This window comes from Myotis nattereri (genome assembly GCF_964212035.1).
Source record: "Myotis nattereri genome assembly, chromosome: 7".
Lineage (NCBI taxonomy): Eukaryota > Metazoa > Chordata > Mammalia > Chiroptera > Vespertilionidae > Myotis > Myotis nattereri.
The window spans coordinates 84,867,175-84,886,677 of record NC_138082.1 but is presented as its reverse complement, the minus strand read 5'-3'; the positions used below and the strand labels follow the sequence as shown (position 1 = coordinate 84,886,677).

Sequence of the window (19,503 nt, the reverse complement as noted above, 5' to 3'; positions counted from 1 at the left end):
TGCAAGAGGGCACAGGCCAGGCTGAGGGGCCCCACTGGTGCACTGGGCCTCTAGTTAAGTATATATTTCATTGATTTTAGAGACAGGAGGGGAGAAGGATAGAGAAATAGACACATTGATAAGAGAGAAACGTCAATTGGCTGCCTCCTTCATGCCCCTACTGAGATCAAGCCTGCAACCCGGGAATCCAGCAGTGACCTCCTGGTTCATGGGCCAACGCTCAACCACTGAGCCTTGCCAGCTGGGCTCTGTTTTATACTTTCAAAGAGAGACCAGGGCTACTCCACTAAGCATGTTAGCAGGTAAATATATAGCTAGGATTTAATAACACCACTTTGTTTTTATTTGTTTTAAGGTTTTATTTGTTTTAAGATTTTGATGGCAAGTAATTCTGGCTTTCCATTTATATTAGGGCTATTTGTTTAGCAAACATATAACACTTACTCTGTGGAAAGCCTGTTTCAAACACTTTGCAAAAAGAAACTTCTATGAGTCCCATAACCTAATTGTAAACCTCTGTCTGTGACAAAAATTGTAATCCTCTTTTTTTTTGTTTTTTGTTAATCCTCACCCAAGGATATTTTCCCATTGATTTTTAGAGAGAGTGGAAGGGAGAGGGAGAGACAGAGAGAAACACTGATGTGGGAGAGACACAGACATAAACACCTAAATAAAAACCACACAAACCCAGTGACCCATGGAGGTCTCTTTGGGATCCGATGGGCACAGTGACACAGTGGTTAGAGCAGAGGCTTTGGGGCCCATGTGATTGGTTGCCTTCTGCACATACTCCGACCAAGGCCAGGGAACCTGCAACCAATGTATGTTCAGAATCGAACCTGGGGCCACTAAGCCAAACTAGCTAGGGCTGTAATCCTCTTTTATAGATGGGGAAACTGAGGCATGAGGTGTTAAATCAGGTTAGAAAGTGGTGGAATCAGTGTTGAAACCTGGCCATTTGGCTCTAAACATTGTTCTTAACCTCTGTGCTAAGCTGCTTCCACTAAGAGCACTTGAAAAATTAATGTATTCAAAGAAAAAAGTGAGTTGATTTGAAGAAAACATTGCTATAAAGAAAATAGGTTCATGTGCCATCTGGAAGTGGCAGATATTGTGAAGGTGAACTAAAATGAGGGTGGTTGGCTGCTACCCTGGCCTACAGAATGAATCAGTGACTCTCTGATTAAGCATTTGACCTTGAACACAGCATACTCCACTCAGAGGATCCCTAGAACTTCAGATAAAACTTTTTACAGGTTGATTCTACAGTAGAAGCATCTTGCAAGAGTAGATGTATTTGTAATCTTTTTATAAAAATATTTTTTTTATTGATTATTTATAGAGAGAAAGGGAGAGGGATAGAGAGTTAGAAACATTGATGAGAGAGAAACATCAATTCAGCTGCCTCCTGCACACTCCCTACTGGGGATGTGCCCGCAACCAAGGTATATGCCCTTGACTGGAATCGAACCTGGGACCCTTCAGTCCGCAGGCTGACGCTCTATCCACTGAGCCAAACCAGTTAGGGCTATATTTGTAATCTTATGTCCAGTCTCACACACACACACACACACACACACACACACACACACACACAGCTGCTTTGAGCTAGTATGTAGCAGGGGTGGAGCTACACAGAATTATCATTGCCATGCATTATCTTCTTTAACACATTATCTCTCTTATCTGTCACCACAGCCTAGGTGTCTTAAGCTGAGCCTAAGATAAGCTGCGGAACTTGCCCAGGGCCACTCTGCTGACTGGGGCAGAGGGCGCTGGGAGATGAGCCCAGGCCCCTCTGAACCCAAGCAAGTGCTTCCCCACTGCCTCATCCTGTTGGTGACTTGTTACGGAAAGTGAGCTCGATCTGCCTACATTCTCTTTCAAGAAGAGTGTTGGGTCTCAGCCTGATTCTGGACCACAGTTCTCAGACTCTGAGATTTAAATAATAAATAACTGAAATCTTAGAGATTGATGTGGATTTGCCAGCTCTTTATTTAATAAGTAAGTGCCTTAAAAACAAATCCAGCCCTGGCCGGGTCCCAATACACCAAGGTTGTAGGTTCGATCCCCAGTCAGGGCACATACAAGAATCAACCAATGAATGCATGAATAAATGGAGCAACAAATCAATGTTTTCTTCTTCTCCTTCTTCCTCTTTTTCTTGTTCACTGCTCTCTCGCAGACCCTAGCACAGGACCTGCATATAGTGGCCACATAGTAACTATTTGTTGAGTGACTGAATGAATGAACAAATGGCTGATAAATGGGAGTAATATGTTTAATTTTAAAATGTTTTACATGCAGATCTTATAAAATTCTTAATATAAAAATGTATACATTTTAATTTGTATTGATTTCAGAGAGGAAGAGAGAGGGAGAGAAAGATAGAAACATCAATGATGAGAGAGAATCATCAATCAGCTGCCTCCTGCATGCCCTGGAGATCGAGCCTGCAACCTGGGCATGTGCTCTGATCAGGAATTGAACTGGAATCAAACCGTGACCTCCTGGTTCAGAGGTCAATGCTCAACCACTGAGCCAGGCCGGTCGGGCATTATAAAAACATATTTGTAAATTGTGAAACAAAATAATGAAAAGTACACTGCTTTATTTAATTGTTTTCAAAAAATATTATTTGAGAGAGAGGAAGGTAGAGAGAGGGAAACATTGATGTGAGAAACATCAATTGGTTGCCCCCTGTATGGGCCCTGACTGTGGATCGAACCTGAAACCTAGGTATGTGCCCTTACTGGGAATGGTGCAAGGGATGATGCTCCAACCAAGTAAACCACCCAGCCAGGGCGCAAAGTGTTAACTTCCATGCAGCTTATGTGAAAACCTACCCTCACTCATCCTCCTTGCTTTTCCAGAAATAAAAACCATCTTGAATTTTGGGTTTATCATTCGCTTGCTTTTTAAAAGTGTGGTTTTAAAAATCACAAATGGATATATGTATCCCTAAACAATGTATTGTTTAGTTTTTGCTTGGTTCTGAAGCTTATAAAAATGGTATCATACAGCTAATTGGTTTTTGTTTTGTTTTTTTGGCTACCTGTACCTTTCACTCTGTATCATGTTTCTAAGTTTCACTGGAGCAATAAGTTTCTTTTAATTGCTGAGCGATAATGGGCAATTATGAACAATACTAAGAACATTCTCTTCTTTAAAAAAAATTAGGTGGTAATTATGCACACACATGTGTATGTAGCATAAAACCAAATAAAAAGTGAATGAATTAAAATGTGAACAGCATTGAACACCCCCAGGGTAAGGAGACTGGAGGCTGAACCTGGCCACCAGCCTGTGTGCTCTGTCCCACACACTGCCCGCCCTCCTCCAGCCTGACTGCCGGGGTCCAACCCCAGCGGGTCCAGGGGTCCCCAAAGGTGTGGACGGAGTCGGCGAAGAAGGAATGACACGGAGACAGCGTTCAGTTGATCAGCAGCCTAGCCAGGATCTCTAGCCAGGATCTCCAGCCAAGTTCTGGTCTGGATCTCCAGCAAAGTTCTGGTTAGGATCTCCAGCCAGGTTCTGTGTCCAGGTTCTCTTGCTAGGTTCTCCAGCCAGGTTCTCCAGGTTCTCCAGCCAGGTTCTGTAGCCATGTTCCCTCGCTAGGTTCTCCAGCCAGGTTCTGTTCAGGTTCTCCAGCCAGGTTCAGTCACCAGGTTCTAGTCAGGTTCAGTCCAGGATCTTTTGCCATGTTCTCTCGCTAGGTTCTGTCTCTAGGTTCTGAGGCCAGTTTCTGTCCAGGATCTTTTGCCATGTTCTCTCCAGCGAAGTTCTTCTGTCTCTAGAGAACGTTCTGTGTAGGTTCTGTGCCAATTTCTGTCTCTCTCCATTCTGTCTTCTTACATCTGTATTTATACCAGTTGATTCCAATCCTATCAATCTCTATTTCAAAGGTTAGGGCATTTCTTATCTCCATTCCAGGGAGTAAGGATTATGTAGCTTAAGCATGATTGTTCATAGTTAAAGTGATTAATTACCCACCTGGCACTTAGTTAAGAGGTTTTATTCCCTCCCTAACTTCAGGGGAAAATCCCTACCTGGGGAAACAACCTTTCTCAGAGACCTTGGTTAAAACACATAGTGCCTAGAAGGTGAGCAAACATATTAAGAACAGTATGCCATATATGCCAGGTCCCTTGAAACAGCAAGCATGGACCAGCTCCCGGCACCTGACTCTGTGCCAATCACCTCCTTACTCTTCTTTGCTGCAGTGTTGCCCATTCCTCAATATGACAACTTAGCTTTGCCTGCTTTTACTTTTCTTTTTTGAATGTCTGTTAGCTCTCTTTTAAGCTGTAGGCTCCCATTCCATCTCCCCTCCTTCCTCGGCCAATCTGAAATATTCGGTGATGGTTTCCACCTCCGTGATTCCCTGGCATGCTTTATTGTCTGCAGGGATGCTATTTGATCCTTATTTTTCTTTAAACAATGATACAGGGTTCGATTTCAACCATTTTCGGTTACTTATGTTTAATACTACGAGGTTTCTTGAACATTTAGAAAGGAGGTATAATTTCAGAATTGTTCTAATCTCACAACTTTAGAGCACCCTCTTCTGGCTTTTTTGTTAACTCCTCCGTTGGGGTTTGTCAGGGACAGGAGCCGGGCTGGTCAGTCCCAGGGTCTCTCAGGCCCAGTCTTTGCTGGCCCCTCAGACACCACCTCTTGTCCTCACCAGCAGTGACCAGCTCCCCACGGACCCGGCCCTTCTCCTGTGGGCCCGCTGGCTGACCCCGCTGCCTTGGCCGTTTGAAGTTCTTAGCTCTGTCAGGTAGACCGCCCCTTCCTCCCGCTTCCCCTGGCTACTGCTGTAGCCTTTATTCAACCATCAGTTGACCAACATTCGGGTGATTTCCACTTTTTTGCTCATATTAATAATGTTGCTATGAACATTCGTGCACATGTTTCTGTATGACCATATGTTTTCAATGCTGCTGAGTATATACCTAGGAGTGGATTTGCTGGTCCCTATGTTTAACTTTTTGAGGTTCTGCCAAATTGTTTTCCAAAGTGGCTGTACCACTTTAGATTCCAGCAGTGTATGAGGGCTCCAACTTCACATCTTTGCCAACACATTTTTAGTTTGATTATAGCTTTCCTAGTGGGTGTAAAATGGCATCTCATTTTGATTTTGATTTGCATTTCCCTAATAACTAATAATGTTGAGCCTCTTTTCATGTGCTTCTTGGATAATTTTATATCTTTTTTGGATATATGTCTATTCAGAGCCATTGTCCATTAAAAATTGGGTTATTTATCTTTTTATTTTGGGTTGTAAGAGTTCTTTATGTAGTCTTTATACAAATTCTCATCAAATAAATAATTTACAAAAATTTCCTTCCATTCTGGGGTTGTCTTTTCATTTCTTGGTGGTGCCCTTTGAAGCACAAAAGCTTTTAATTTTGATGAAGTTCAACTCATCTATTTTGTCTTTTGTTGCATGTGCTTCATGTGCCATATCTAAGAAATCATTGCCTAATCCATGGCCATGAAGATTCACATCTATGTAAGAGTTTTATAGTTTTAGCTCTTACATGTAGGTCTTTAATCCATTTGAGTTAATTTTTATATATGGTGTGAGGTAGAGGTCTAACTTTTTTCTTTTGCATGTGACTATATAGCTGTCCTAGCATCTTTATTGAAATGACTATTCTTTTACTATTCAGTTGGCACCCTTGTTGAAAATCAATTGACCATGGGTGCACAGATTTATTTCTAGACTCTAAATTCTATTCCATTGATCTATGTGTCTATTCTTATGCCAGTCTTATTTCCTGCAGCTTTATAGTAAGTTTTAAATCTGGGAAGTGTGAGTCCTTCAACTTTGTTCTTTTTGAAAATCATTTTGTCTATTCCGTATTTGCCTTTCCATATAAATTTGAGGATATGCTTGTCAATTTCTGCAAAATAAAAAACAAAAAAACAAGAACAGAAACCAGATAGAATTTTGATTGAGACTGGATTGAATCTGTAGGTCAATTTGGGAAATAATGTCACCTTAACAATATTAAGTTCCAATCCTAAAGATGGATGTCTTTCTGCTTACTTATGCCTTTATTTTTTTAATGATGTTTTATAGTTTTCAGTGTACTTACACCATTGTGTTACATTTATTCTTAAGTATTTTAGTCTTTTTGGTGGTATTTTTTAATGAAATTATTTTATTATTATCATTTTTGTATTTTTCATTGCTAGGACATAGAGGTACACCTGAGTTTTGTATATTAAACTTATATCTTGTAACCTTAATGAAGTCATTTATTAACTGTAATTTTTAATAGAATCCTTAGGATTTTCTATATATAACATCAGGTCATCTGTGTACAGAGATAGTTTTGTTTGTCCCTTTCCAATCCGGATGCCTTATTAATGTTTTCCTGGCCTACTTGTCCTGGATAGAACTCCAGCACATTGTTCGTGAGAGTGGACATGCTCTGCCTCCTGACCTTAGAAGAGGAGTGCCCAGTCTTCCGCCACCAACTATGTTAGCTATGGGCTTGCATATCCGGTTGGGAAGGTCCCTTCTATTCCTAATTGTTGTGTGTTTTTCTCGTGAAAGGGTGTCGGGCTTTGTGATGTGCACTTTTTTAACATCGAGTGAGGTAATTATGTGATTTTTGTCCCATATTCTATGAATAGGGTATGTTACATTGATTTTCCATTTGGTTATGCTTTATAACACTTTTGTGTTATATTTAATATGAAAATTGAAAATGGATTTAATTTTCTAGTATTTTATTGAGGATTTTTGGTGTATATTCATAAATGGCATTAACCTGTAGTTTTGTGTTTTTTTTTCTTATAATGTCTTTGGTCTTGGTATCGGTGATACTGGCTGCATGGGATGAATTGGGAGTATATTAGTTTGATAGGGCTGCCATAACACACTGGGTGGCTTAGATAATAGATATTTATTGTCTCATATTTCTGGAGGCCAGATGTCCAAAATCAAGGGGACGGCAGGGTTGGCTCCTTCTGAGGGCTGTGAGAGAAGGATCTAGTCCAGGTTTCTCTTATTGACCTGTAGATGGCCATCTTCTCATGTCTCTTCACATTGTGTTCTTTCTATGTATATTTCTATGTCTATGTATATTTCTATGCCTCCCCTTTTTAAAATATATTTTTATTGATTTCAGAGAGAGGAAGGGAAATGGAAATAGAGATCGCAACATCAATGATGAGAGAGAATCATTGATCGGCGGCTTCCTGCATACCCCACACTGGGGATTGAGCCCGCAACCCAGGTATGTGCCCTGACCAGGAATCGAACTGTGACCTCCTGGTTCTTAGGTCAATGCCCAACCACTGAGCCACACCAGGTTTTTCCTTTTTATGAGGACATATTGCATTAAGGCCCACCCTAATGAGCTCACAGTAACTCTGTAAAGACCCTGTCTCCAAATCTGGCTACATTCTGAGATACTGGGGTTTAGAACTTCAACATATGAATGTGAGGGGAACATAATTCAACCCATAACAAGAAGTGTTCCCATATTTTCTATATTTTGTAAGAATCTGTGAAGGATTATTGTCAAATTTTCTTTAAACATTGGGTGGAATTCACCAGTGAAGACTTTTTCTGGGGCTTTTCTTTGTAGAGTTGTTTATTTTTTTATCACTAATTCAATCTTTTTACTTGTCATAGGTCTGTTTAGATTTTCTGTTTTTTACTTTTCATAGATTTGTTCAGATTCTCTCTCTCTCTCTCTCTCTCTCTCTCTCTCTCTCTCTCTCTCTCTCTCTCCCCTCAGTGTCAGTACTTTGTGACTTCCATACAATTGCTGATAGTATTCCCTTTACATTCTTTTTATTTCTGTAAGGTTGGTAGTATGTCCCTGCTATCATTTTTGATTTTAGTAATTGACGGTTTCTCTCTTGTTTTTCCTTGGTCCGTCTAGGTGTGTCAATTTGTCTGTTTTCTTTTCGGTTTTCACATTTTCATTGGGGGCCCCAGGGGAAGTGGAGGTGTTCACAGTTTCTTCAGCCACCCCAAGCTTGGGCCCTGGGATCCAGGCATGTTTCCATCATCTCAGATGGGCGCTAGGCAGTTGTAGGGTGTCACCTGGTTGATCATGGTGGTGTACTCGCAGGGGCTGAAGGGGGGCAGAATTATAGCGAGGCCCCCGATGGTGAAGGATGCGACCAGCACCAGCTCCTTGGCCCAGGAATTCTTGAGGAAGGCAGTGAGTCTCCCCACCTTCTTGGTCTCGGTGGCCTCAATTTGTTTTCCAAAGAACCAACTTTCGTCTTGTTGGCTTTCATTATTGTTTTTCTGTTCTCTATTTCATGTATTCCCACCTTGCTCCTTACCATTCCCTTCCTTTTGCTCTTGCTTTGCTATTTTGTTAAGGTTATTGATTTGAGATATTTCTTCTGCATTAATTTAGGCACCGGCAGCTCTAATTTTCCTAAAGCACTGCTTTTATCCTATAAATTTTTAGTATGGTGTGTTTTTGTTTTCTCTCATCTCAAAATATTTAAAATTTCTTATTTCTTTGACTCATTGGTATGTTGTTTACTTTCCACATATTTATGGATTCCAAAAATTTATTTCTGTTATTGATTTCTAATTTTATTCTACTATGGTTGGAGAGCACACTTTCTATGGTTTCAATATTTTAAAATTTATTGGGACTTGTTTTATAGCCTAATACATGGCCTATCCCGGAGAATGTATCGTGTGCACCTGAGAAGAATGTGTATTTTGCTGTGGTTGGATAGAGTGTTTTATAGATATGAGTTAAGTCTAGTTGGTATTTAGTGTTCAAATCTTCTATTTCCTTACTGATCTTTTGTCTAGTTTTTCTATCCATCACTGAAATGGGTTATTGAAGTCTCCATCTATTCTTATTGAATTGTCTATTTACTCCTTCAATTCTGACAGTTTTTACTTCATGCATTTTGGGAGTCTTGTTAGGTGCATATGTGTTTGTAACTGTTATGTATTCTTGATTGGCTGACTCTTTTATTGTTATGTAATGTTCTTTATCTCCAGCAACAAATTTTGTCTTAAAGTCTGTGTGCCTTTTATTATATAGCCATTCCAGTCTCTTTCGGCTACTATTTGCAGAGCATGTGTTTTTCATCCTTCCACTTTAAAACTATTTGTGACTTTGAATCTCAAGTGTGTCTCTGCAGCTAGTAGATAGTTGGATCATTTTTAAAAAAATCCATTCTGGCAATCTCTGCCTTTTAATTGGAGTGCTAAATCTTTTTACATTTAATGTAATTACTAATAAGGTAGGATTTATGTCTACCATTCTGACATTTATTTTCAATTTGCCTTTTTTGTTCTTCATTTTCTCCATTACTTCTTTCGTTTGTGTTAAATAAATATAGAGTAGGGCAAAAGCAGACATACAGTTGTTTGTATGGAAAATAATACAATAACTAATAAATAATAACACAAGAATAAATTCCTGTGTTTCATGTATTCACAACTGTAAACCTATTTTTCCCCATCCTGTATTTTCTAGTGTACTATTTCAATTCCCTTGTAATTTCTTTTGCTATATACTTTAAATTATTTTCTTAGTGGTTGCCCTGGGAATTATAATTAACATATTAATTTATAACAATTTAGTTTGTGTTAATACTAACTTAATTTCAGTAATATATAAAAACTTTGCATTTTTATACTCCATTCCATTCTTCCTCCTTTGTTTTGCTATTGCTGATATGACATCTTTATACACTCTGCGCCCATCAACCAGATATATAATTATTGTTTTATGTGTTATCTTTTAAATCAGATAGGAGAAGGTGCTACTAATAAAAAAATACAGTTATATGTTTCCATATTTACCTCTATAGTTACCTTTACTGGTGTTATTTCTTCATGTGGGCTTGAGTTACTGTCTAGTGTCCTTTTAATTGAGCCAGAAGAACTTCCATTATGTGTCTTCTATGGTAGGAATGCTAATGGTTAATTATCACAGTTTTTGTTTACCTGTGAATATCTTCATTTTTCCTTCATTTTTAAGCATATTAAAATGGGGTTTTGAAGTCTTTTTTTGTGTGGAATTTGGTATCTGGTAATTTCCACAGGCAGTTTCTATTTCCCTGTGTTGTTTCCATGGTGTGTGGGTTATATTTCCTGTTTCTTAAATGCCTCATAATTTTTTGTTGGAAACTGGACATTTTAGATCATATATTGTAGTAACTGTAGGTATTGGTCCTCCCCCCTCTCCCCGCATTTTTGCTTCTCAGTGACTGGCTGGATTATTTTAGTGTCATTTCCTCCCTCCCTGCTCCTATCATTGCTCCTCAGAGAGGCTCAGTTTGGGCATACCCCGTTGCCTTGGGGTAACAGTGGTATTGGCAGGGCTATCTTTCTTCCTTTCCCTGGCCACACCCAGTTTATGGCCCTGGGAGATAAATTGATCCGTACACTAATCCAATCAAAGTGTGGCTCCTTTGAAGGGATAGTTCCTGAGGTCTGTGTTGATATTTGTTCTGACCCTGGAGGACCCAGGATCACTTTTCTTCTATTTGAAGTATACTTTTTAGAAGCTCCTTGGGTAAGAACTATTGGGAAATTCTAAATTTTTGTATATCTGAAATATTCTTATCAAATCTGAAATTTTCCTTCTTTCTTGAGAATCAGTTTTGCTGGATTTACAATATTATGTTGACAATGAATTTTCTGCATTAGGCCACTATTTTCTGACTTCCATTGACACTGTCAAGAAGTCCATTATAATTTCACAACTATAAATGACCTGTCATTTTTCTCTGGCTGCTTTTGATGCCATTATGATAACCTAATTATTATTTAGTAGAAAAGGACTGAAAGGGGAGACCAGATAATATAGGGATGCCATTTATACAGCTTTGCCAAAAGCTGCATTTAACACTTTCCAGTCTGTTCCGCACTGATCAATGGGGGAGGGACTGGACAAAGGCAAGTTAGACACATGCCAAGTCAGGTCTGAGTGACGTGGGAAGGTGCCTGCCTGCTTGCCCATCAGTCACACCTGTGAGTGAGTCAGTGGCCAGAATAGGATGGCCCCTGAAAGCACAAGAAAAGTAATATATGAACTTCCAAACTAAGGAAATTCCGGCTCCTCTCTTCTCCCTCTTGGGACTCCTGTGGCAGAGGGATGCTCTCCCTGTGCCACATGGCTGTGCCCACATGGCGCACAGCCGTGTTGGACCCCACACATGGACTAAGAGACTTTAATCTGGCCTGAATGCTGAGCCACACCCAGCCACAACATGAAACGGAAGCTCTGGACACTGACCTCCCAGCTACACCTCGTCCAGGACTGGCTTAAGGGACTGGGGACTTTGGAATCCCAGAAACGTAACTCCACACCAACAAAACCTTCTTCCACATCCCATTCATTTTCTAAAGATGTCGGAAGAACCTTATTCCCCCTCATGGGAAATCCGGCCCACTAATTCCTCCCGCACCACTTGTAAGAGCTCCGTAGTTTGTGTGATTTTATTTTGTAAATTTGCTTTCCTCTTGATGACACGGCCTGCACTTCCTGCTGCTTTGGATCCCAGTGCTTCATTATGGTTGGGAAATCCTCAGCCTTTCACTTAAAATTTGCCTCCCCCGCTTTCTCTCCGGAACTCGTTATTAGTAAATTAGACACGTTCATTTTAACCTCTAGATTTTTAAACCTGTCATATATTGTCTATCCATTTGTCTCTTTTATTTTTTTGCATTCTGGGTAATTTTTTTTCAGCTCCATTTTAGAATTTACTAATTTTTTACAATCTGCTGTTAAATTCATCAAATTATGTTAGTTTCTAACAATTTTTTATTTCTGAAGATTCTAATTTTTTTTTCCTAAAATTCGAGAGAGAGGGAGAGAGAGAGAGACATTGATTTGATTTGTTGTTCCACTTATTTATGCATTTGTGGTGGGCAGGATAGACAGACATGAGCAGAGCAGGACGATGAACCAGGTAAAGCAGGCCACCTGGATGGAACGCCCCAGGGGCCTAGCAACAGACAATCAATTGTAGGGAGGGACCTCGCCCCCAGGGTGACTTTTTCTCCCCTGGCAAATCCCTGGGCATGTGGTTTGGACCCCCTGACCTTTTCACCCTTCGTGTAACATCTACGCCTCAGTTGTATTTCAGTTCTAGGCCCAGAAGAGCAAAAAACCAGCCACAGGCGACCTCAGGACCAGCTGCACTGACTGACCCCTGCCCTGGTGCCCGTCAGTGGCGACCATAACCCTGGAAGGACACACCTGGAAAACTGCTGACTCTTCTATTGAGATCTTCCCCTGGAACCTCCGCTACAAGCTCCGCCCTTACAATCCTTAGGACTGAGGACCCAGTGCACTCTCCCCCGCCCCCTCCCCCAGGCACTGTGGGTTACCATTAAGGTCCTCACTTCCAAGCTCCTTTGCCTCTACCACTTGTTTCCTCAGTCCATTTCTTCTACGAATTACTTCTTGTACCTCTGCGATCTTCTAAGTAAATGTTCTCTTATAGTTTGGGTCTTGGCTCTGAATGCTCTCCTAGCCAGAACTCAAGGACTGATTTGCTGAACCCAGGTCCGGTCTGACCCCACGGGTGTAACACCTGGTGCCGTTCCCACCGCCTGCAACACTTTCATAGTGTCTTGTAGCTTGTTTTTATGACTCTATTTCACTCTTTCTATATTTGGTGCACCATTCTATGTTGGATAATTCTATTCTTCGATGTCGTGGGGGTTGTGTTTCTGCCAATGTCTCAGCCACAGTTTGTTGATTTTAGATTTGAGCTCCTATTTGGCTGATCTGATCTGATGTTGTTTTTCTCCAGAAAGGACTTGAATTTGCTTCTGCCAGGAGTCAGGGAGAGTAGGCTTTGTCTCTTTGTGTGTGTGTGTGTGTGTGTGTGTGTGTGTGTGTGTGTCCCACTTGTCTTCTGCCCTGGGGATTTCTCTTGCCTCTGGAGAATTCAGCATTAAGAACTGTGTCCTTTGCCCAGGAACGAGTTGTTTTGTACAGGAAGCCTCTTCAGGAAGTGAAGGCTCTAGTGAATTCTAGTTGGGGAAAAGTTTTAACTGTTGAGTAAAATTAAATGTTCAAGGGTAGCTTCTGTGTTCGGTACAAATATGCCAGGTTTCTGGCCCAAGAAGTGCAATCAGCACTTACGCAAGGGGCTGACAGTCCACGTTACGGGGGGTTGGCAGGGGGCTGTTTAGTTGGTTGAGTGCCACAGGTTCCATTTGTGCTCCTTCATTTCCCGACACAGAAAACAAAAAAGAAGCCAAAGCATTTTGAGTAGCTATCAGAGATCAAACTGAACCCAAACAAACTCCCTGGAATTATTACAGAAATTGGTGGGACCAACGGAATTTAACTGAATAAAAACTCCCCTTTGCATACTTTCCAGGAAACACAATTACCATGTTTCACCTTAGACCAAAAAAACAAACAAAAACAAAATGATAACCAAGTGTTTGTTTGTTTGTTTGTCGTTGCCTAACCCACCATGTTTCTCTGGTCAGTGCCCTGCTCACTTTCTCCAACAATTTGCTTTAACCTTTCCTCCCTTTTCACTCCTCAGAGCCAAACCGCCTCCCTTCCCTGTCACTCTCAGAGGTGGCACTGGCTCTTTGGTAGAAAGGCTGCAGACAGGATGGGAAGAGGACTTCCGCACTCACGTCACCAAAGCTTGACCCTCCCCTCATCGTGCGCGGCCCGGCCTTTTCTCGTAATCTGAAAAGAGGGTCTGCTCCGTGCTGACGCTGCCTGAGCTCATTCTCTCTCCCTGTCAACAGCCTGCTCACCTCGTTCTTCTTCAGAAACTGAAATCATGCTCATGCCTGGACCATGGAAAACTAACCCACCCACTCCCTCCCCCTCCAGCTTTCCCCGACCAACCTCCATCCGCTACCCCACAGCAAAGCTCGGCAGCTGGTAGAACTAGTCTGCGTCTCCCCACTTCTCACCCATCGCCTACCAACCTTGGTTTTACCCCCAACACTCCACTGACATTCTCACCATAAAGTTTCCATATTTCCAAATCCAGTGGACATTTCTTTGTCTTCATTCTTCTTAACTTCTCCCCAGTCTCCAAGTTTCAAGCACACACACACCTTTATTTTATTATTATTTTTTAATATATATTTTATTGATTTTTTACAGAGAGAAATAGAGAGTTAGAAACATTGATGAGAGAGAAACATCGATCAGCTGCCTCCTGCACACCCCCTACTGGGAATGTGCCCACAACCAAGGTACATGCCCTTGACTGGAATCGAACCTGGGATCCTTCAGTCCACAGGCTGATGCTCTATCCACTGAGTCAAACCGGTTAGGGCCACACACACCCCTTTAAGCCTTATTTTAAAATGTCAGTTATGAAGAGGGTAAATATTTCATTGAGCATCATTGTATTTCTCTTAAAACAAACCCATTTATTGCAAGGACATTACTTATAATTACTATTCATTTTTGGTATATATTTGACTAAATTAATTTCTAATTTTTATTTCAATGAAGACCTTAAAGTGATTTTTAAAAAACCATATGCATAGGTAGGTTACATTATTTCTGAATTTCATTGAAGGTTAGTGAAAGGGATTTTCAACATATTTGTTAGGAGAAGTTGGTGCTGGGCGGGTGGGACTGCGTTTCTGCTCTCTCCTGCGGAGTCCAGGGCAGGGGCCGGGCAAGCGCGCTTCTGCATGACCAAGGGCCACTTCAATGCTTGTGGAAGAGATTCAGCTTGTCAAATAGTTGAATGATAATTTGTCTCTTTAACTGATAGGTTATTTTGGTTGCTCCTTAGTTCTCATGTCAGCGACCTGAACAGTGATTTTTTCATCAAAATATTTTGTCACTTCTTTTTACACTAACTCTCCCAGCGCCGTGTGTGGGAAGACACAGAGAAGAACACGAACCTCCAAGCCGAGGTTCTTCTTCCTGGTGCAGTCATTGTAGTGGAGCTGTTTTCCGGCCACGGTTGTTTCTTCGGAGAACGGTTACCATGGGCTCAGAGGCAAGGCCCTCTTTCTGATGCTTGTTCCCAAGAAACGGTTTTAGCCATTAGTCTGCCTCCTCACATGGGTTTCCTTTTCCCCCTCTGTGCAGGAAGTCAGTTCTGGCTGCTTCGGGAGCAGCCTGATGCATGATGGGTGGTCTCCGAAGTGACTGTTCTCCTGGTGGACCCAGGCCCATGGGTGGGGCCACCTGGGGCATTAGCGTCCATGGCCTTGCCTCTGCTGGCTTCCTCCCTCCTTTGCGAGAACAGGCTGCACCCCTAGGGCAGTGTGCAGATGCAGGGCTCACCAGGCCGGCCAGGGCGCCCGGGGCCTGGGAAGGCTCATGGGCAGAGAGGACTGTGTGCGCTGGTTAGTGGGCTGTTGGGTACAGCACAGCCGACAAAGGACTCCATCTAAACGCTGTTACACAGTGTCTGCAGATCAAGCCCATCCTGTCACCTGGGAGCTTATTAGAAATGCACAGCCTCCGGCACCACATGGTTTCACTCCTGTGTGGAATCTAATGAACAAAATGAGCCATCAAGCCGAGGAGAGACAGACCCCTCGGCAGAGCGCAGGCTGACAGCTGGTGGGGGCTGGATGGCGGGGTGGGAGGATTGGAAAAAAGGGGGAAAAAAAGCCCTAACCAGTTTGGCTCAGTGGATAGCGCGTCAGCCTGCGGACTAAGGGGCCCCAGGTTCGATTCGAGTCAAGGGCATGTACCTGGGTTGCGGGCACATCCCCAGTGGGAGATGTGCAGGAGGCGCTGATGGATGTTTCTCTCTCATGGATGTTTCTAACTCTCTATCCCTCTTCCTTCCTCTCTGTAAAAAATCAATAAAATATATTTAAAACAAACAAAAACTCACGGACACAGATAACAGTGTGGGGTGGTGGGTAGGGGGAGCTGGACGAGGGTATGGGGGGCGGGCAAATGGTGATGGAAGGAGACGTGGCTTGGGTGGTGAACACACAGTAGGTGTACAGGTGACGTGCTGTGGAATTGCGCTCGTGTAACCTGTACAGTTTTGTTAATCGGTGTCACCCCAGGAAATTCAATGAAAAATGAAAAAGTACAGAGTCTCAGGCCTCCGCTCCTACCGACGAGCCAGAACGTGTGTGAGCAAGACCCCTAAGCGACTCTCACGCACAGTCCAGTTCTAGAGGCCCTGCTGCCCGAGCCCACATCCCAGGCGGCAGCCTCGGAGCACCGCGCACACCGCTCCCTCGGGGGAGCCTTCCCAGCCCCTGCGGGCTGGTGCTCTTCCCACTCCCCCTGCACTTTGTCTCCTGGGTCTTCAGGTTTCCTCACTGGCCTGTTGCTGCAGGTCTTCCTCAGAGGTGAGCTGTAGCCTGGATCATTCTGTGCTCACCTGCACTCTATGAAGGAACGAATGAGTGAGCGACAGGACAGAAAGAAAAGCCTGAGATTCAAAGGGCAGATATTTATTTTCGCTGCTTCTTAGACAAGCTCTACAGGTAAAAACGACTCTTTCAATGCATACATTTTAAACATAACCTCCGACGTGGCAGTTCGGATTCCCAGAGCACGCTGGTTCAGGCACTTGTGCACCCAGAGGCATACGGACTGGCCCAGGCTCTAAGAGTGGCTCGCTCTCTTGGGGGTGCTGTTGCCAGCTGCTGGGTGAGGTAGGGAAGAGCAGCAGACACAAGGTCCAGGCCAAGCCCAGGCCCACAGCCACCGGCCTTTTATGGGCTGCTTACCCAGTTGGTGGGTGGGGAGGTCCTCCCACCCGCTCCTCCCGCCACCCACCTGGGCATCCTTTCCCTGCTGAGCGCCTGCAGTGGGAGGTGGCGGGAAGGGAGGGCGCGCACTGGACTTGGCTGTGTCGGCATCTTTGGTGTAAGGACCAGTGCCCAGGCTCAGGGAGGCTCGGAGAAGGAAGGCAGCCAATATGCACTGGGGCTGGCAAGCCTGGTGGGTTGCAGCAGCCCATGTTCTCCCTGCTACTGTCAGCAGGAAGCATGGGCCCTCATGTTGCCCAGCAAGTGCTGAAACCGCGGCTTCGCCCGCCCTCCTACTCACAGAGACCTCTGGGGGCCACTGAGGCTGCTCCACCAGGGCCCAGTTAGGAGGCAAGGAGCAGCGGGTGGCAGCATCTGCAGGAAGCAACAGCTTTGCTGGCTGTTCCCCGCCCCCTCTCACCCCGCCTCCCCAGTCACTGACCTAATGAGATGTCTTGCACTTGGCTTTTTTCCCCTTTTCACTAACAGACCCTGATGAGCTGCAAACATGAGCTCACGGAGCCTGCCCCCCGCCCCCTCCCGCCAGGCAGGGCACCCTCTGCCTGCAGTCCCCTGGCCAAGGAGACCTAAGAAATGTGGGCGTGACCCGGCGCAGTGCCTCACCGAGGTCTCAGGCAGGGTCAGGAGCTCCTGCTCTCTGTGTCCAAGGGCTTTGTGTGGAAATGACAGACACCTTGGCTCTGCCAGGAGCTGGGGGCGGGGGAGGGATGGGGGGGGGCCCTCAGGGGAGAACTGTGCACTCACAGGGGAAGTAAACACAGTTTCAGAGTGAATCAGGCGGGGATGGCATATGACTCAAGGGCACATGTCCTGTGGCCCTGGCTGTGGTCCAGCCTCTTATGCTTTGTGGCAGCAAATTTCAAGTTTGTAGCTTTGGTGGAAAAAACGCCTCAGCTGTTTTGAAATGTGCCCCTCTTTTAAGAGGAACTTGGCACTTTCTGAGTGCTCACTCAGAGGCAGGCTCTGTGCCCGGGGGCAGCAGAGGGCATTGGAAGAGACCCTGTGTTTCCCACAGGACCAATTCCACGAAGACACACAGCCCTGCAGACCCTGGCGTGGGGTGTGTGTGTGTGTGTTGGGGGGTGGTCCTGAGAGAAGCTGCTGCGCTGAGCAAGCCTTGGGTCCCCTCCCCACGCAGACATGGACGTGGCGGGGCCTGCCCCAGGCTTCCTGCAGACACTCAAGCTAAGGATCTAAAGGGAGAAGGCACAGCGGTCCCAGGACCGGTCATCACCAGCTTCAAGGAGGAGAGAAATTCCACTTGTTCTCAAGATGGGCCCATTAGGCCTCCGGGAGGAGGTGCCTTCCCACGCCCACAGGAGGGCCCATCTGCAGCGGTGGTGACTCCTGGCTGTGAGGGGACATCTCCCAGCTGAGGGTGGAGTAGGGGGAGCCGTTCAGCCCAACCACTCTCCTTCCCCTTCCCCACCTGGCAAAGGAAGGGCCTCAACTGGGTCCCAGGGCACAGACACCAGGATCCCCCACCCCGACCCTGTCTGCCCTGCCACCTGAGAGCCCAGCTCTGCAAACGCCTTGGGAAAGCAGCCAAGGGGGGGTGCGAGGCACAAATGGGCCAAGTCCACCAGGGACCAGCCCCGCATGGCCTTTCCTGGGCTGAAAGAGTGTGTGCATCTCCGCCAATGCCAGCGCGAGCCGCTGCTCTCCTTACCTGGCGCTTGCTTTTAGATCTGCAGGTTGAACTCTCAGGGCCTGAACGTTTTAGCTAGTGAGTATAATTGCAAATCCTGTTATATATATGACATATATATGAACCTATGCATCGCACACGCGTGTGTGTCATTCTGAATATTACTAAATACATTTGCAACCCAGGAATTTGAGCTTCAAACCACCGGTTTGTGCACAGTTACGCCATAGTAAGAAAGCAGCCCTGACAGGCGCAGTGCCAGCTGCAAGTCCTCACAAGTGGCTCGTCTTCTGGCCCAGGGCGTGGTCCCCGGGCAGCGTGAACTTGACGGCGCTGTCCTTCTCCCAGCCCCTCCGGATCCTGGAGAGTCGGCGGCTCAAGCAGGGCAGGAGGAGCAGGGCTTTGGCCAGGATGACGACGCAGGGCACCAGCAGGGTGAGCGTGAAGGTGGGCGGCAGGTAGAACTTGTAGCGGCTTTCCTCGAAGGCGCGGGTCCAGCCGTAGGTGAGCGTGTGCAGGGTGCTCAGCACCAGGGCCACAAAGCCCAGAGTGGACTGCGGAAGAGAGAAGGCTGGGGTGAGGGCCAGGGGCTGGCGGGCACTGTGAGTCCACCAATGGCCCCCTGCTTGCCCGGCAGAGGGGAAGGAAGGAGTGTGGCTTTAGCAGTCAAGGCTCTGGGTTCAAATCACAGCCTTATCACTTGCTCTCCATGTGATCTTACCACTACCTAAACCAGTGATGGCGAACCTTTTGAGCTCGGCGTGTCAACATTTTGAAAAACCCTAACTTAACTCTGGTGCCGTGTCACATATAGAAATTTTTTGATATTTGCAACCATAGTAAAACAAAGACTTATATTTTTGATATTTATTTTATATATTTAAATGCCATTTAACAAAGAAAAATCAACCGAAAATATGAGTTCGTGTGTCACCTCTGACACGCATGTCATAGGTTCGCCATCACTGACCTAAACTCTCTGAGCCTCAGTTTCCCCAGCAGAAAAACAGGAATAATACCTCTATCCTGAAGGTATATAAGGACTGACTGATTCATAAGGATTCAATAAAGTAACTGTTATTCATACCTTTGGTGGCTACCAGAGGACTTTTTAATTTATTTTTTGACTTTAAATAAT

The 19,503-nt window shown here is 44.6% G+C and overlaps 2 protein-coding genes across 3 annotated transcripts in view; one reads left to right on the top strand and one right to left on the bottom strand.

Annotated features, from left to right (window-relative positions):
- Positions 1-19,503, top strand: part of LOC308522199 (UPF0538 protein C2orf76 homolog) — a 120,343-nt gene that overhangs the window by 96,832 nt on the left and 4,008 nt on the right. The gene's annotated exons all lie outside the window — the stretch shown is intronic.
- STEAP3 (STEAP3 metalloreductase) overlaps positions 16,384-19,503 on the bottom strand; it is a gene marked incomplete at its 5' end in the record, with an annotated part of 45,719 nt that continues 42,599 nt past the window's right edge. For both annotated transcript variants that reach the window (XM_081095446.1, XM_081095447.1), the window contains one exon: positions 16,384-18,919. In XM_081095446.1, coding sequence (XP_080951572.1) covers positions 18,638-18,919 — 282 coding nt within the window. In that variant the 3' untranslated portion in view covers positions 16,384-18,637. The remainder of the gene's footprint in view (positions 18,920-19,503) is intronic.